The following is a 16,785-nucleotide window of genomic DNA, read 5'->3' as shown; positions in this document are numbered from 1 at the left end:
CCTTGCAGATTCTTCTCGTTAGGAAGGCAACAGGCTTGTTTCCTGTGCCCTATGAGGCCATCAAAAGAGAAATTCAAAGCCATCCAGTTTGGGCAAATTCAATCAGGGTGAAAGCTTAAAACTAGCTAACATTTCATTCCCAATTTCATTTAATATTTAGCTTCTGAATAGTCTTTATTTCCTTGCCAGCCCAGTGAGGCATACTGAAAAATTTTTTAAAATAAATATTTAAGTCAAGTCTTTTAACTCTTCTTACCCAGATTACTACAATAGGCTCCTAACTGATCATCATTTCATCTTCCACCTTGCTGCTGAGGTTATGTTCTAAAATACAAGTGTAATTATCACACATAAATACAAACACAAATACACACAAATGGCTTAAAATTCTTTAATGGCTCTCTGACACCTACAGTATAAATTTCAAAGTCCTTATGATCTGGCAAGTGCTTTGTGATCAGACCTCAGCCTATCTCTCTGGCTTTGCCTCTCCTCTTCACCATCCTACAAATTCAGTATTGCCACACCAAATTACATGCTTGGAAAGTCTTTATTCTCCTTATTTCCCTCTTCATCTAATTCATGCATGCTCAAGAATGTGTTACTTTTGTCAATTCCTGTGCTGAGCATTCTCTACACTACCTCCTCCCCACTCTCACCGCTGTGATACTCCACTACATACGTGGATATGCTACTAAGCACTAAATGCTTGTTTACTTTCTGTTTCCTCCAGAAGAGCATGAGCTTCTGGAACACAGGGACTCGTTTCTGTCTTGGTATCCCCAGCCCTATCATTGTCGTTTGCTTCCATGCTACCAACATCCAGTAGGCTTAGAACTATCTCATAGTACTTCAGATAACCAGTTAGTACACCGGGAATGAAGGGCCAGACTTCAATCAAAAAAGCCTTCTATATCCTTTGAATTTTTTTTCGTGGCCAAGCCAAATGTTTGCAGGATTTAAGTTCTCCAACCAGGGACTGAACCAGAGCCCTGGCAGCGAAAGCACTGGATCCTAACCACTGGACTGCCAGAGAATTCCCCTATTCTTTAAATTTTAAACCATATATATTTATGTTTTAAATTTCCCTTATAAAAGCAATATGGTTACACTGTGGAAATTACTAACAGCAAGTGGGTATTCAGGAAAAATGAACTTAAGATAAAACTTCCACTTAAAGCATCACATACAAACGTTAAAAATGGTATTATCTCAATCTAAAGTGATAATCAAAAGCTACAAAAAATCGTCAGATGATAGAGCAAGCTAAAGCTCTGTCACAAAGCTGACAAATACACATCTAAGATGCTAGTTAAAAAAGAAAAAAGAACTTCCCTGGTGGCTCAGACAGTAAAGAATTCACCTGCAATGCAGGAGACCCAGGTTCAATCTCTGGGTTAGGAAGATCCCCTGGAAGAGGGAATGGCTACCCACTCCAGTACTCTTGCCCGGGAAATCCCAAGGACAGAGGAACCTGGCGGGGGCTACACTCCATGGAATCACAATGAGTCGGACACAACTGAGCAACTAACACTTTCACTTTCCCTGGTGGTCCAGTGGTTAAGAATCCACCTGCCACAGAGCAACTAAGCCCTCTGTCCCATTTCCTCCAGCTGCAGATGTCTTTATAACCACGGCAGATCCTTTGGTAGCACTTTACAGTGCCATGTCTCTGCATATGGAGAGTGACAGCAGTTACATCAGTCCTCTCATTTTTCTTGACAATATACCAAATACCCACCTGCTAAGTTGTGACCCCCCCGTCCTCACTCTGAAGTAGATACAGGAACAGACACTACTTTTCCACAAGGTTTTATCGCTATCCTTGTCTCTGCTAGCTATTCTATCTTATAGCCTTTAGATACTCACTCAACTGGCCAGTTCTTACTTTTCTGAAACTAGTTCTCTCTCCTTAAATTCTCAATCAGGCTAACCAAAAGTTCTCAAGTTCTAAACTATATATAAAATAGATAAACAACAGGCCTTACTGTATAGCATAGGAAACTACATTCAATATCTTGTAATAGACATAATGGAAGAGAATATGAAAAAAGAATACATATAACTGAATCACTTTGCTGTAAAAATTAACTATACTTCAATAAAAAGTAATTTTTAAAAAAGTTCTCAAGTTCTAATATGTATAGATTTACTTTCTTACCATTAGAAAACACTTTAAAAAATGAAATCTCAAAACAAAAATAAATTCAACTTTTTGAGGGAAAAGAGGAGTTCAAATATTCTAGTAGACAACTGTATGTTAGATAATTAAATACAAACTCCACTCCAGTCCCACTCCAATATTCTGGCCTGGAGAATTCCATGGACTGTGTATGTCAGTTCATGGGGTCACAAAGAGTTGGACATGACTGAGCAACTTTCACTGGGGGCATAAACAGCACAAATTTGATGAACGTTTTCCATATTATTGCTCATAAAACCTAAGGCTTTGTTTCAATGCTTTTCTAGTATTTTTACATTGTGTCCAGGTATACTGGGTTATGTTATTATATTTCTTAAATGCTAGTCTAAAAGTTCAGTGTCTGTTGTACTCCACCATTTTAATTTACTTATCTACACAGCAGTTTCTGCAAATTAAAAGGTTCACATAGCTAAACTACTCTGGTTGTTTACTCTAGCAAGAGATGAATGAACTGTAACCTTTGCCTCATAAAACTAGTTTCTGAATGACATCTACTGACCTTTTTCTTTTCAGAGAATTAAGTGGCTGAAATTTATACCATTCTGGCTCTTGTCTCTTGAGGTGCTCATCACATTGCACTAAAGCACCACAAAAAGCACAAAGAACATGCTGATGGGGAATTGAAACTCTCTTCTACTATAACAGCAACCAATCCTGGCTGCTTTCACTCCTTTTGAAATTTTTTCATAAGAAAATTCAGCTTAAAAATCATCACTGCTGGGAATTCCCTGGCAGTCCAGTGGCTAGGACTCAGCCCTTTCAATACTGGGGCCGGGGTTCAATCCCTGGTCAGGGAACTGAGGTCCCAGAAGCTTCAGAGCATAGCAAAACATAAACAAACAAAAATGACCACTGCATTCAAATGGTTGTTGTCATCCTTCTCATCACTCTTCAACTATCTGAATTCCAATACCCGTTATGGGAACCATTTAGAGAACTTGTGAGTTCTGAAGTAAAATAGAAGATGCCATGAAAATCAGGAGCTTTAAACCCACCCTCAGGCAAGCTGGCCCATCAAAATATGGTCTGCCTATCCCAAAAGAATTTTCCTGAATACCTAAGAAATTTTTTCACTTTATGATGCTGCCTAAAACACCATCACTTAAGAGATTAACCTGGGTAAACAAACGTCCTTTTTAAAAGTATAAACACTTAACTGAAGAGTTAAGGATGTGTCAATTATTTGTGGAAACAGTGACAGACTTTATTTTCTTGGACTCCAAAATCACTGCACTTGATGACTGCAGCCATGAAACTAAAAGACACTTGCTCCTTGGAAGGAAAGATATGACAAACCTGGACAGAGTATTAAAACGCAGAGACATCACTTAGTTGACAAAAGCCCATATAGTCAATGCTATGGTTTTTCCAATAGTTGTGTACAGATATGAGAATTGGGCCATAAAGAAGGCTGAGCACCGAAGAATTGATGCTTTCAAACTGTGTTGCTGGAGAAGACTCTTGAGAGTCGCTTGGACTGCAAGGAGATCAAACTAGTCAATCCTAAAGGAAATCAGTCCTGAATATTCATTAGAAGAACTGATGCTGAAGCTCTAATACTCTTGCCACCTGACGTGAAGAACCAACTTGTTGGAAAAGACTCTGATGTTGGGAAAGATTGAGGGCAGAAGCGGGTGACAGAGGTTGAGATGGCTGGAGAGCATCATCAACTCAAGGGACATGAGTTTGAGCAAACTCCAGGAGATAATGAAGGACACGGAATCCTGACGCAGTGCAATCCTTGGGGTTGCAAAGAGTGGGACAAGACTTAGCAAGTGAACAACAACCATTATTTTAGAATGTGGATTAACTCAATCATGATGAAAGAAAAAGTGAAAGTGTTAGTTGCTCAGTCCAACTCTTTGTGTCCCCAAGACTTGCTTCCCTGGTGGCTCAGATGGTTAAAAAAAAAAGCATCTGCCTGCAACGTGGAGACCCACGTTCGATTTCTGGGTTGGAAAGATCCCCTGGAGAAATAAATAGCAACCCACTCCAGTCCTCTTGCCTGGAAAATCCCATGGATAGAAGAGCCTAGTGGGCTGCAGTCCATGGGGTTGCAAAGATTCGAACACTACTGAGAGACTTCACTTTCTTTGCAACCCCATGGACTGTAGCCCACCAGGCTCCTATGTCCATGGAATCCTCCAGGCAAGAATACTAGAGTGGGTAGCCATTCCCCTTTCCAGCAAATATTCCCTACCCAGGGATCGAACCCAGGTCTCCTGTATTGCAAGCAGATTCTTTACCACATGAGCCACCAGGTAAGCCCCTAAAACCCACTTCCACCTAATATCTAGTAACAATAAATTGAGTGTTAAGATAAAATAGGGGAGTTGGTTCAGGAAAACAGGGATGTTAGTGGCTTTAGCATCCCAAGTGCCTTTGGAGGGAAAGACAAGAAAGGCCTACATGAAATGCCACATGGTTGGGGGTGGGGAGGAGTAACTCAGGGCATCAAAAAGATACAGAGCTCCTAGGGATAGAAACACCAAACAGTTCAAAAGAAAGTATCAAAATTATTGCTCTGGCCAGTCCTATACCCAATAATGAAGAGAAAACATTCACATTTCCTTCTGTTCTCAGGCGGGGGAATATAACAGAGCCATTACAAGCCTGGATACTATCAGATAAACCTGAGTTTGAATCCTAGTTCTGTCATTCACTAGTTGCGTAACTTTGAGCTAGTCACTAATTGCTCTAGCCTTCAGTTTTCTCAGTTACAAAATGCAGATATTACCAATTTCATTAAGTCCTTGTGTGGATTAAGAAAATGCACATTAAAGAATGTGGCACAGCTCCTCATTGGCAAATAGTGGCTGTTAATAAAAATAGATTGTCTCAAGTTATATGATGTGTGCTGTATGCTTAGTCACTCAGTCATGTCCAACTCTCTATGACCCCACAGACTGTAGCCTGCCAGGCTCCACTGTCCATGGGGATTCTGCAGGAGAGAATACTGGAGAGGGGTGCCATGCCCTCCTCCAATGGATCTTCCCAACCCAGGGATCTAACCCAGGTCTCCCGCATTGCAGGTGAATTCTTTACCATCTGAGTCACCAGTCAAGCTATACATCAATGAAATAAAATGAAAGATACTGTAAGTATGAAGCATGAATATTTATTTATAGCTATGGAGAACCACATTACATCAGAGAGTAAATAGGCAGAGTAAGACATTTCACTGTTTTCTTTCCCTCGTTCATCTGCTGCTATGAACATATGTTTCATTCATGTTAAACATTCATTTTTTTTTTAAAGCAGTATAATAGAGGAAGTAAAAACATTATGCAGGCAGGAGGAGAAGGGGACGATAGAGGATGAGATGGTTGGATGGCATCACCGACTCAATGGACATGGGTTTGAGTAAACTCCGGGAGTTAGTGATGGACAGGGAGGCCTGGCGTGCTAAGGTTCATGGGGGTCGCAAAGAGTCGGACACAACTGAGCAACTGAACTGAAAAAACATTACTCTATAAAAATGAATGTTACGGATAAAGAATAAAACAATACACAAAAGGATCTGCCCTGAGCCTGGGTTCAATCCCTGGTAGGGAAACTAAGATCCCACAAGCCAGTGTGGCAAAAAAAAAAAAAAAAAAAGAGCTGATGTAGAGAAAGAGGAAACTGTAATAAAAGTGTAAGTGAGCATTCCATAGATCTATTGAACTATAGATTAAAACAGAATTTATTAAAAGGGATTATACCAGGAATGACTTGAAGACACTAAAGCTATAATAAAGGAAATAATTACTGTGACATTTGGGGATAGAAGGTGTCAACACTCAGGGCTCGGAACTGCCGTTCCTATCTGTAATCCTCACTTGACCATTTAGTGCTAGAATCTAGGCAGCATATCCTAGAGAGGGCCCTACTGTAAATCTGTTGACAATTTGACAGGATAACTTCCAACACTGGAGCTTGTCAGGATGACCTAAGAGCTTTCCCAAAGAAAGGGTCTCTACCTATGAGATTTTTTTAAAAAGAAGCACATGCTAAATCCTGGCATGACTGAAGAAGGCAGTATTAGAGAGGGGCTCAAGAAGCAAAGTACACAATTCACTTTTTTAAATAAAGCTGTATTATCTGAGCCATCTGTGCTTGTATAATCAGGCATTCTCTAAGTTTTATCACTTGCTGTGTCACAAAGTGTATCCTTTTAGAAACAAAAGATAACTGAAGGATAATTAAAGGTTCTAGTGGTTCTTAACGTCAGGAAGTACCAGAGGCATTTAGAAATGTGAGATACCATTTTTAATGTTTCATGAGTAGGGGGTTGGGGGCACTACTGGCATTTAATAGAAAAGCCAGGTGTGCCTCAGCAGATTGAAAAATGTCCCTCCTTCCCTAAAGACTGCTCACACCTTCATTTCAGAATTTTGGCCTCTAGAACTGTGAGAGTAACTACACTAAGCCATGTAGTTTGTATTAATGTGTTATAGCAGCCACAGGACGCTAATACAAGTGCTAAATCTTGTGCAATGAATAGAACAGACCTACAGAACAAAAAAGTGTTCTAGCCAAAATGTCAACAATACTTCCACTTAGCTAAACAGAGGAACAGAAAGTTAACTGAGAGGGCAGAGGAAAAGTGAGGAGGACGAAATGATATAGAGGAAAGGAACAGCAATAAAACAAATTTAATCAAGTTACAAGTTTTACCTATATACCAGAGGTAGTAACAATTTTTGATGAGTCAGCAGTAAAAAATTTGAACTTATTACATTCAGAATGAAGAACAAATCTTTTTTAAAAGGGGAAGGGGGGACCTTAAAAAGAAGCTTGCAGGGTCTTCCTGGTGGTCCAGTGGTTAAGACTCTGCCCTTCCACGCAGGGAGCATGGGTTCAATCCCTGGTTGGGAAACTAAGATCCCACAGGCCCTATATTGTGGCAAAAAACCAAAAACAATAACAAAGAAGCTTGCAGATTCAAACTATCTATAAAGCTGTTCTGGGCTTAGTTTGAGGTCTCAGTATTATAGGTAGCAGCAGGACAGCTTAATCCTGCTGTGTCTTAGTTTGTTCAGGCTGCTGTTAACAAAAATACCAAAGATCAGGTAGCTTAAACAACATACATTTATTTCCCACAGTTCTGGAGGCTGAGAAGTCAAAGGTCAGCCTCCAGCAGATTTGGTGTGTAGTGCAGGCCCCCTTCCTGGTTGATAAGACAGTTCTACTCTCAGCATGTACCTGCACGTTCGAAAGGGCCAGACACTCTCTGGGGTCTCTATTTTAAGGACACTAGTGGTGATGGTTTAGCTGCTAAGTCATGTCCGACTCTTTGTGACCCCATGGACTGTAGCCTGCTGGGCTCCTCTGTCCATGCGATTTTCCAGGCAAGAATGCTGGAGTGGGTTGCCATTTCCTTCTCTGTTAAGGACTAGTCCCATTCATAAGGACCCCACCTTCATGAACTAGCCACTTTCCAAAGGCCCCACCTCCTAATACCATGACACTGGGCGAGGGGGTAATCAGGATTTCAAAATATGAATTTTGGGAAGGACACAAAAATTCAGTCTGTAAAACCCAGTAATCATATCTACAGCAGGAGTCTCACTTTACTGTTTCTCACCAGATGCACTCTTTTTACCTGTTACAGTTTCTTCCATATGCTTTAGCTTGCTAATGGCACCAAAGGAAATTAACCCAGCTGTGGCACACAATTTATCAGTGGCCATCTCCTTGATGCTTGCTGCCTCTTAGTTCACACTTTCTTTATTAACGACATAATACAGGAAAGAGCACCAAACCTATAATGTAGTCTATGTCTCTACCACAGCTGGAAGGATCAAGAGACATTCCAAACTTTAGTAGTCCCTTATACCTATTCCCTACACTATTTTCAATGCCCAAATAGTCTCTTCACTATTATCAAGGAACCTAAGTATGGCAGTCACAGAGACTTTTTTTTTTTTTTGGTATTTTTTTATTTTTTAATAAATTTATTTTAGTTGGGGGCTAATTACTTTACAATATTGTAGTGGTTTTTGCCATACATTGACATGAATCAGCCATGGGTTTACATGTGTTCCCCTTCCTGAACCCCCCTCCCACTTCCCTCCCCATCCCATCCCTCTGGGTCATCCCATTGCCCCAGCCCTGAGCATCTGTCTCGTGCATCGAACATGGAATGGTTTTCTGTTTCACATGATAATATACATGTTTAAATGCTGTTCTCTCAGAACGTCCCACCCTCACCTTCTCCCTCAGAGTCCAAAAGACTGTTCTATGCATCTGTGTCTCTTATTCTGTCTCATATAAAGGGTTATCGTTACCATCTTTCAAATTCCATATATATGCAATAGTATACTGTATTGGTGTTTTTCTTTCTGGCTTACTTCACTCTGTACAATAGGCTCCAGTTTCATCCATCTCAATAGAACTGATTCAAATGTATTCTTTTTAATGGCTGAGTAATATTCCATTGTGTATATGTATCAGAGGTTCCTTATCCATTCGTCTTGTTGATGGACATCTAGGTTGCTTCCATGTCCTGGCTATTATAAACAGTGCTGCGATGAACACTGGCATACACATGTCTCTTTCAATTCTGGTTTCCTCGGTGTGTATGCCCAGCAGTGGGATTGCTGGGTCATATGGCAGTTCTAGTCCCAGTTTTTAAAGGAATCTCCACACTGTTCTCCATAGTGGTTGTACTAGTTTGCATTCCCACCAACAGTGTAAGAGGTTTCCCTTTTCTCCACACTCTCTCCAGCATTTACTACTTGTAGACTTTTGGATAGCAGCCATTCTGACTGGCGTGAAATGGTACCTCATTGTGGTTTTGATTTGCATTTCTCTAATAATGAGTGATGCTGAGCATCTTTTCATGTGTTTGTTAGCTAGCTGTATGTCTTCTTTGGAGAAATGTCTGTTTAGTTCTTTGGCCCATTTTTTGATTGGGTCGTTTATTTTTCTGGAATTCACTGCAGGAGTTGCTTGTATATTTTTGAGATTAATTGTTTGTCTGTTGCTTCGTTTGCTTATTTTCTCCCATTCTGAAGGCTGTCTTTTCACCTTGCTTATGACTTTTTTTAAGGAAAAAAACAAAATCCCTCTATAGACCTTTTCTTGCCCAAAGGGTTACAGCACAGAAATGACAGGGACACAAAGTGATTACTTTTGGTTCCCCTAGAAATGATAACAAACAAGCCAGACAATCTATCAAGGAAATTAGAGTCGTGATAGTTGCAAGAAGTAAAATGCAAGTTCAACCTCCGTATCAGTTTCCCATCCAGGAGTTTTTAAGCATTGAGGAATAGAAAATATTTTTTAAAATTTTATATACAATCATTATGGAGAATAGTATGGAGGTTCCTTAAAAACAGAACTACCATATGATACAGCAGTTCCACTCTCGGGCACGTATCCAGAGAAAACGATAATCCAAGAGGATACACGCACCCCAATGGTCACCGCAGCACCGTTTATAGAAGCCAAGACACAGAAGCAGCCTGAATGACCACTGGGAGAGCAATGGATAAAGAAGATATGTCTCTCTCTCTCTCACTCACACACACACACACACACAATGGAATATTACACGGCAATAAAAAAAGAATGAAATAATGCCATTTGCAGCAACATGGATGGACCCAGAGATTATCATACTAAGTGAAGTAAGTCAGGCAGAGAAAGACAAATATCATAAGGTAACATTCAGGTGTAGAATCTAATTATCTTTTAAAAAACGATACAAAGGAACATATTTACAAATTAGAAACAGATATGGAAAACAAGCTTAAGGTTACCAAGCGGAAACATGGGCTGGGGGGGAGCAGGGAATAAAACAGGGGCTTGGGATAAACATACACACACTACTATACATAAGACAGATAACCAACAAGGGCCTACTGTATAGAATAGGGAACTCTATACTCAATATTCTGTGATAACCAGTATGAGAAAAGAATCTTAAAAAAAAAATGAATATAGGGACTTTCCTGGTAGTTAATAATACACCTTACAACACAGGGGACATGGAAACTTGCATAGCAATCTGATTAAGAGTAATTTTATGTCTGTTGTCTCTAATAAAATAAAGTTGGGCTTGAAAGATGTTTGGATGGCAAACTATCACATGAAAAAATAATATTATTAGTCACTAAGGAAATGCAAATTAAAACCACAATGCCATACAGTAACACATCTATTAAAATAGTTATAGAAAATTAAAAATACCAGAGGGGCAGCTGGAACTCGTACACATTGCTGAAGGGAATGTAAAATGGTAAGACTCAGGAAAATAGTATGGTAATTCCTTAAAATTGCACACCTATCATACAATCCCACTCCTAGTTATTTATCCAAAGGAAATGAAAACTTATATTCATACACTGTGTCCTAACATTTTTAGCAGCTTTATTTATATAATCTCCCAAACAAGAAACAATTATCCATTCATTTAATCACTGCATAAACAAATTGCAGTATATCCATACAAAGGCATATTATTCACAATTCACAATTATTCACAATGACATGAATGGGTCTCAAATGCAGTATTCTAAGTAAAAGAAGCCAGACTCAAAAGAAACCTGACCACATATGGTGATTCTATTTATGTCAGGGGTCCCCAACCTCCAGGCCACAGTGGCATGAGATTAGAAATATAGTGCACAGTAAATGTAACAGGCTTGAATCACTCCAAAACCATCTCCTGCTCCCCCAGTCTGTGGAAAAACTGACTTCCACAAAACCAGTCCCTGGTGCTAAAAAAAAAAAAGTTGGGGACTGCTGATTTATATGACATTCTGGAAAAGAAGACAATAGGCAAAAACATTAGGTTACAGGTAAGAAGAGGGACTGACTACAAATGGGCAGGAGGAAATTCCTGAGGATAGAACTGTTCTGCATCTTGATTGTGGTTTTATGATTCTATGCATTTATAAAAACGTTATACACTAAAAACACTAAATTTTACTTTATGCAAATTATACCTTTAAAAAAAACATAATTTAGGCTTATATTTTGTATGTGTTCTTTTTATTTCAATTTTTAAGCAATTAATTTTTGCTGTATTTTTACAAAAGTATTGGTCAATGGGGAACCCCCTGGCAGTCCAGTGGTTAAGACTCCACACTTTCACTGCTGAGGGCCTGGGTTTAATCTCTGGTCGGGGAACTGAGATCCCACAAGCTGAATGCAGCATGGCCAAAAAAATACACTGTTTTATAAAGATTTTTTTTAAGGGAGGAGGGGATTCTTCCTACAAATAAGTTTGAGACGCACTGACCTAGACATATAACTTTAAATCGCTTTACTTCTCTGGGCCTTCAATTCCTCATTTTAACTCAGAAATGGGTCAGTTGGATTACGAAAATGTCTTCCAACCCTAACTAAGAAAAATCTATGATTTCTAGTTTCCTAAAGATTGCAGCCATGAAATTAAAAGACGCTTACTCCTTGGAAGGAAGGTTATGACCAACCTAGATAGCATATTTAAAAGCAGAGACATTACTTTGCCAACAAAGGTCTGTCTAGTCAAGGCTATGGTTTTTCCAGTGGTCATGTATGGATGTGAGAGTTGTACAGTGAAGAAAGCTGAGCGCCGAAGAATTGATGTTTTTGAACTGTGGTGCTGGAGAAGACTCTTGAGAGTCCCTTGGACTGCAAGGAGATCCCACCAGTTCATCCTAAAGGAGATCAGTCCTGGGTGTTCCTTGAAAGGACTGATGTTGAAGCTGAAACTCCAATACTTTGGCCACCTCATGCTAAGAGTTGACTCATTGGAAAAGACCCTAATGCTGGGAAGGATTGGGAGCAGGAGGAGAAGGGGACGACAGAGGATGAGATGGTTGGATGGCATCACTGACTTGATGGACATGAGTTTGGGTAAACTCTGGGAGTTGGTGATGGACAGGGAGGCCTGGTGTGCTGCGATTCATGGGGTCGCAAAGAGTCGGACACGACTGAGCGACTGAACTGAACTGAACTGAAAGTGCCTACATACTATCAGAGGTATTACCCTACTCCTGATGTTTGAAATACCACCACAGTCTCCTGGTTTTCCTCCTACATCTTTAGTTTCTTCCAGTCTTTGCACTTTCTTATTTACTGTCTGATGTGTTTCTTCAGCTTTATAGCCTATTATAGTCTCACACGACACTCTCCCTGCAAGATGCCATCCACTTTTATAGCTTCAGTTGCCATCAACAAGACTCATTAGATGTCACTTTCCTTTCTGGATCCAAATATTCATTTCCTTACTGAACAGCCCCATTTGGAAGTCCCAGAGACAGCAACTTATCTAAATCTGAACTAATCATCTCCCTAAACCTCTTCTACTATTCTGTATCTTCACAAATTGCACTATATATGCTTAGATGTCAAAAACAGAATTCTAAACTTCATTCTGACTTCTCTGACTTCTTTCCTTATCTTATTTCAGGACATCAGTATCTTCAGTTATCGTTAATAGTCTAGTGATCTCTATGCCTAACCTCTTTTCCACTATAGCCAAGTAGCTCTTTTGAAAAAACCCAAATCTGACTGTGTCACTCCCCTAATTAAAACTTTTCACTGACTCCCCACAACATTTTGAATAAAGCCAAGATTTCTTAACATGAGTTATAAGGCCCTACCTAACCTGGTACCTTCGTACCTCTTCAACCCCATTTACTGCATCTCCCATGAGCTATGCTCTCTTCATTGGGAATTTTCATCAATTCCCTCAACATATTGTCTCTCCTTTCTTGTCTCTATATGTCTATCTGTGCCTCTCTCATCCAGGTCTCTGCACATGTTTATCTCTCCTCCAGGTTTTAGCTAAGAAATTATTTCTTCTAGGAAGCCTTTTTTGACCTCCTTCTTTTGTGCTACCTCAACTGCTCCTTACCATGATTCCAACGTATTACAATACCTATTTAATGTGTCTATATTCCCATTAACCTTTAAGCTTTTTTCAGGACAGCCTCACCACGTCTTATTCATGGTAGTATCCCCAAGACGTGAACTATGCTTGGCACATAGTAGCCTATTAATAAACACTGAGTTTACTAGTAAGAGTCTATTCACAACTCAAAAAAATATATTCCCTCCCTAAATTTCTACTCAAATTTCATTAACATTCTTTGAAATAGTTCTGAAAATTCCAAAAGGGTTTTCTTTTAATATCTAGAACACTGGCAACCAACCACCTTTCTTCAGAGAACTTAAATACTAACCAAAAAGAATATATTGTACAGAATATGAATGGAAATGGACCACAAATCCAAATACAAGAGTTTCTAATTTCTTTAACAAATATGGATTCATTCAACAATTTCAAAGAAAGAGTAAAGGAAAGTGGTTCTATAATTTCATAAGGTTGGTGAATGCCTACTATACACCAAGCTTTATGAGGGAATGCTATACTAGCAACCACCTGTACTCTTCTCAGCCTCACTTTCTATTCCTTCATATTTCAGTCTTACTTTCTGATTCCATATTTATTTTTACCTACTATATAGCATCTATGTATCCTTCATCTCATGATTTATTCTAGTTACATCTATGCATTCTGTATATGTATGGCTAGATCTTAGCCCAAGTTGGTGTTAATGGGATACTGCTATGATTCAAAAACATTTTCAATAAAAACTGTTCTTTTGGAATTACCTTCAGATCCAGTGACATATTCTTTCCTCAGGTTTTGAGAATTGATATAACTTCTGAAAGTAGTCAGCAGTCATTCAAAGCCATGTATGAAAATATTAAGGGAGATCAAACTGAGCAATACTATAAAATGTGGTAGACTATAAAATAAGTGGATGGTTTTTTATGTAGCCTGAAATACAAATGACATTAATAGTAAAGGTACAAAACTGCTCAGTGTGATCACTTTGAAGACCATTATTTCCCTGGCTATTTGCTTATAAAAGTTTAATAATAGGAAAAATGTTTATGATGTAATGTTAATCAAGTTTCAGGATTCTAAATTATATATATTTTGATTCACAAAAAAAGTAAGAATAATTTAAAGTAATTTAAGAAATAAAAATAAATATGTAAGTAAGAACTGGAAAATAATATGTGAAATAAATAATATTGCTATTGTGAGAATGAATTGGTTTTTTTTTCAAAATTAGTTCATGTTAGATGTCTTTTTAGTACTTTTTAAAAGTCAAAGTCACTATTTCATACTCACATATCATAGGGAGAAATTTGTTCTATTTAGTGAGAAATAAAACTTAAAATTCTTTCAATTTTCTCTTCTACTTCTAAATGCCACAGAAAAGGTAAGACTCACATTTTTGAAAATGCATTGCTTTTATCAGAATGTTGGGCTTCCAAGTAAGTAAAATCTTTCTGAAATAGAGTATAAGTTCTTAAGGTCAGTTTCATTCACCTAGCAATAAATAAATTTCAAATACCTTTTTGTCATGAATATTACGATCTAAAATGTGGACAGATCCCACCAATTTTTTTAAGATATATGAAATGGACTAAAGGGGCCAATTATGAGTTTCTAATAATTAATTACAATCTTGTAAAAAAAAAATCCATAATACATTAAGAACAATCTAAGGTATTTTCCCTTTTGCAGACTTCCAGATTCCATTGTCTACTGAGGGTCTCCAACTTGATTCAGGAGTAGAAAGTCCTGTGACCAGGAAAGGAGCCATGAAGACTAGCAGACAGAAACAGAATTAAAGCAATTATGTGAGTCACTTCATCTCACCACATTTGGGTTTTGTCTACACCTACCAAAAATGTTGCATTAGAAAAAATAACGTAAGTCTAACATAACCTGAATTCCTAAAGTGGTAGTTAGCAGTTAGGGAAAAAACTGGAATTAAACAGGTGGCATCTTAAACCATCTCTAGAAAATCTAGAGAAGAGATAACAATAATCACCTTTATATCTGATTCACTACTAAGATTTTTCTGTATAAACATAATGTATTATATACACAATAATTTTTTAAACTTTCCCAATAATGATCTGCTTACACACTGGGAAATGCATTATATCTCTAATATAATACTTCAAACACAATTTTAAAATACTAAGAAAAGTTATCATTCCATTCTTCATCCCAATTTTGTTACAAATTTTATTTTATCAACTTTGACCTGACGTTTCATGCCCACAAGCTAGACAATGTATCGAACATCTAGTTATTCTTGCAAAGTAAAAAATAAAACTAGCTTTAACCATGAAACGGCAGCTCGCAAACAACCGGCAGTGGTTAAAATATAAAATTTCACTTATCCAGCTTGCACATCAAACCCTGGATACACTGAAAGTGGCAATGTTCCCTGCATCTAACAAACTACCAGATAAAGTATAGATCTGCTAACATTCTGACCTCCTTCCAAAAGGACAAACTAGAACGGCAAAATTACACTCAGGCACATGGAGTACTCTTCTCTCAAATCACTCCACAGAGAACTTCATCATTTGCTCCGCCCTCTAATAACTCATGCAAAAAAAGTTCAGCACCATCAGAGAGAACAAGACACAGAGAATTCATAGAATGGCTTAGGGCCTTTCCTCCAGGCAGTAAGAGGATCTGCGTGTGCCCTTCGCAGGGGTCCAAACGAAAAGAGAAACCGAGGATTTAGGGGATACTGACATCCAAAAACCGATTCTGTCTCAAAGAAGTTTTTGCCGTCATTCCTATTTTATCAGCAGGAGGCCTGGGCGCCATCGTTTCAGTCTTTATTATTTTATTATGGGGAGGTGGGAAACGCCACCAAGGATTCCTCCAGGTCTTTCCAATTAAGGTTGGGGGGTTCCCCCTCATTCTTCTCTTAAAACCTCAGTCTGGAGGGTACTCCTCAGCACCCCCGGCTTTCTGGCGGCCTATCCCCCGAGATCGGTAAAGGCGCTGCCGAACCCACCAGCCTCGCCGTTAAGGCGGGAGGGCCCGAACACGCCAGGGCCACAGCGATGGCTCCGAGGGGCCCAGAAAGGGGAAGGGCAGGCCAGGGACGGGTGAAGAATGACCTGGCCATGGAAGAAAGGGAAAAAGAGGTGAGGGGATGCGCTGCACCCCAAAGCTGCACAGAGAAGAGGAGATGATGATGAAGAAGGAGGGCGGTGGCCCGGGTGCGGCCCCCCACCTCTCCCGCCCCCAGGTCCCCGGGCCGGCGGGGGCGGATGGGCTCGGCCCATTCCCCGGGTCTAGGCTGAAAGGGGGTGGGGAGATCTCCCTCCACACTGCGAGAAGACCGAAAATGAAGGTATGGGGTGCGCGGGGATGGGGGGGTGTCTCCCGCCTGAACCCGGAGACCCGACGCCGTCGTCGCCTCTTCCTCAGGAGGGAGGACGGGAGCTGTGGGTAAAGCCCGAGGGAAGAATGCATGAAGGTAAAGAGAAGCCCTGGGCACACCGGCCGCCCGCTCCAGACCCCACTCTCCACCTTCCGGTAACCGCGTCTCTTACCGGTGATGGCGGTGAACTGCTGAATTAACCCCTTCAGCGCCGACGACGCCGCGGAGCCCCCGTGGGCAGCCATCTTACCGCCGCCGCCGCTGCCGCCGAACAACAACACAGACACACACGGAACGCCCTCCCCCAACTCGCCTCACGGCTTGCGCAGGCTCATTGACCACCCTAAGCTCCGCCCCCCCGCCCCGCCTCCCCGCGGCGATCAGCGC

At 40.0% G+C, this 16,785-nt stretch overlaps 1 protein-coding gene and 1 pseudogene across 6 annotated transcripts in view; one reads left to right on the top strand and one right to left on the bottom strand.

Annotated features, from left to right (window-relative positions):
- The window catches only part of UBXN7 (UBX domain protein 7), a 62,212-nt gene extending 45,538 nt beyond the window's left edge, over nt 1–16,674 (bottom strand). For 3 of the 6 annotated variants that reach the window (XR_014077265.1, XM_081571552.1, XM_081571551.1), the window contains exons 1-2: nt 16,571–16,674; nt 14,430–14,488 (exon numbers count right to left, since the gene is read on the bottom strand). Coding sequence is in view for 2 of the 6 variants with exons in the window: in XM_081571551.1 (XP_081427677.1) it covers nt 14,430–14,445 (16 nt within the window). In the remaining 4 variants the exon portion in view is untranslated. The remainder of the gene's footprint in view (nt 1–14,429; nt 14,489–16,570) is intronic. The other 3 variants (XR_014077264.1, XR_014077263.1, XM_081571550.1) reach the window with 1 other exon arrangement.
- LOC145538831 (uncharacterized) lies at nt 15,858–16,598 on the top strand (annotated as a pseudogene).
- Nucleotides 16,675–16,785: the final 111 nt, after the last annotated feature.

Source organism: Giraffa tippelskirchi, chromosome 2, assembly GCF_054371585.1.
Source record: "Giraffa tippelskirchi isolate mGirTip1 chromosome 2, T2T-mGirTip1v1.2.pri, whole genome shotgun sequence".
Lineage (NCBI taxonomy): Eukaryota > Metazoa > Chordata > Mammalia > Artiodactyla > Giraffidae > Giraffa > Giraffa tippelskirchi.
Note: the sequence above shows the minus strand (reverse complement) of the source record. Positions and strands in the feature narration are given on the sequence as shown.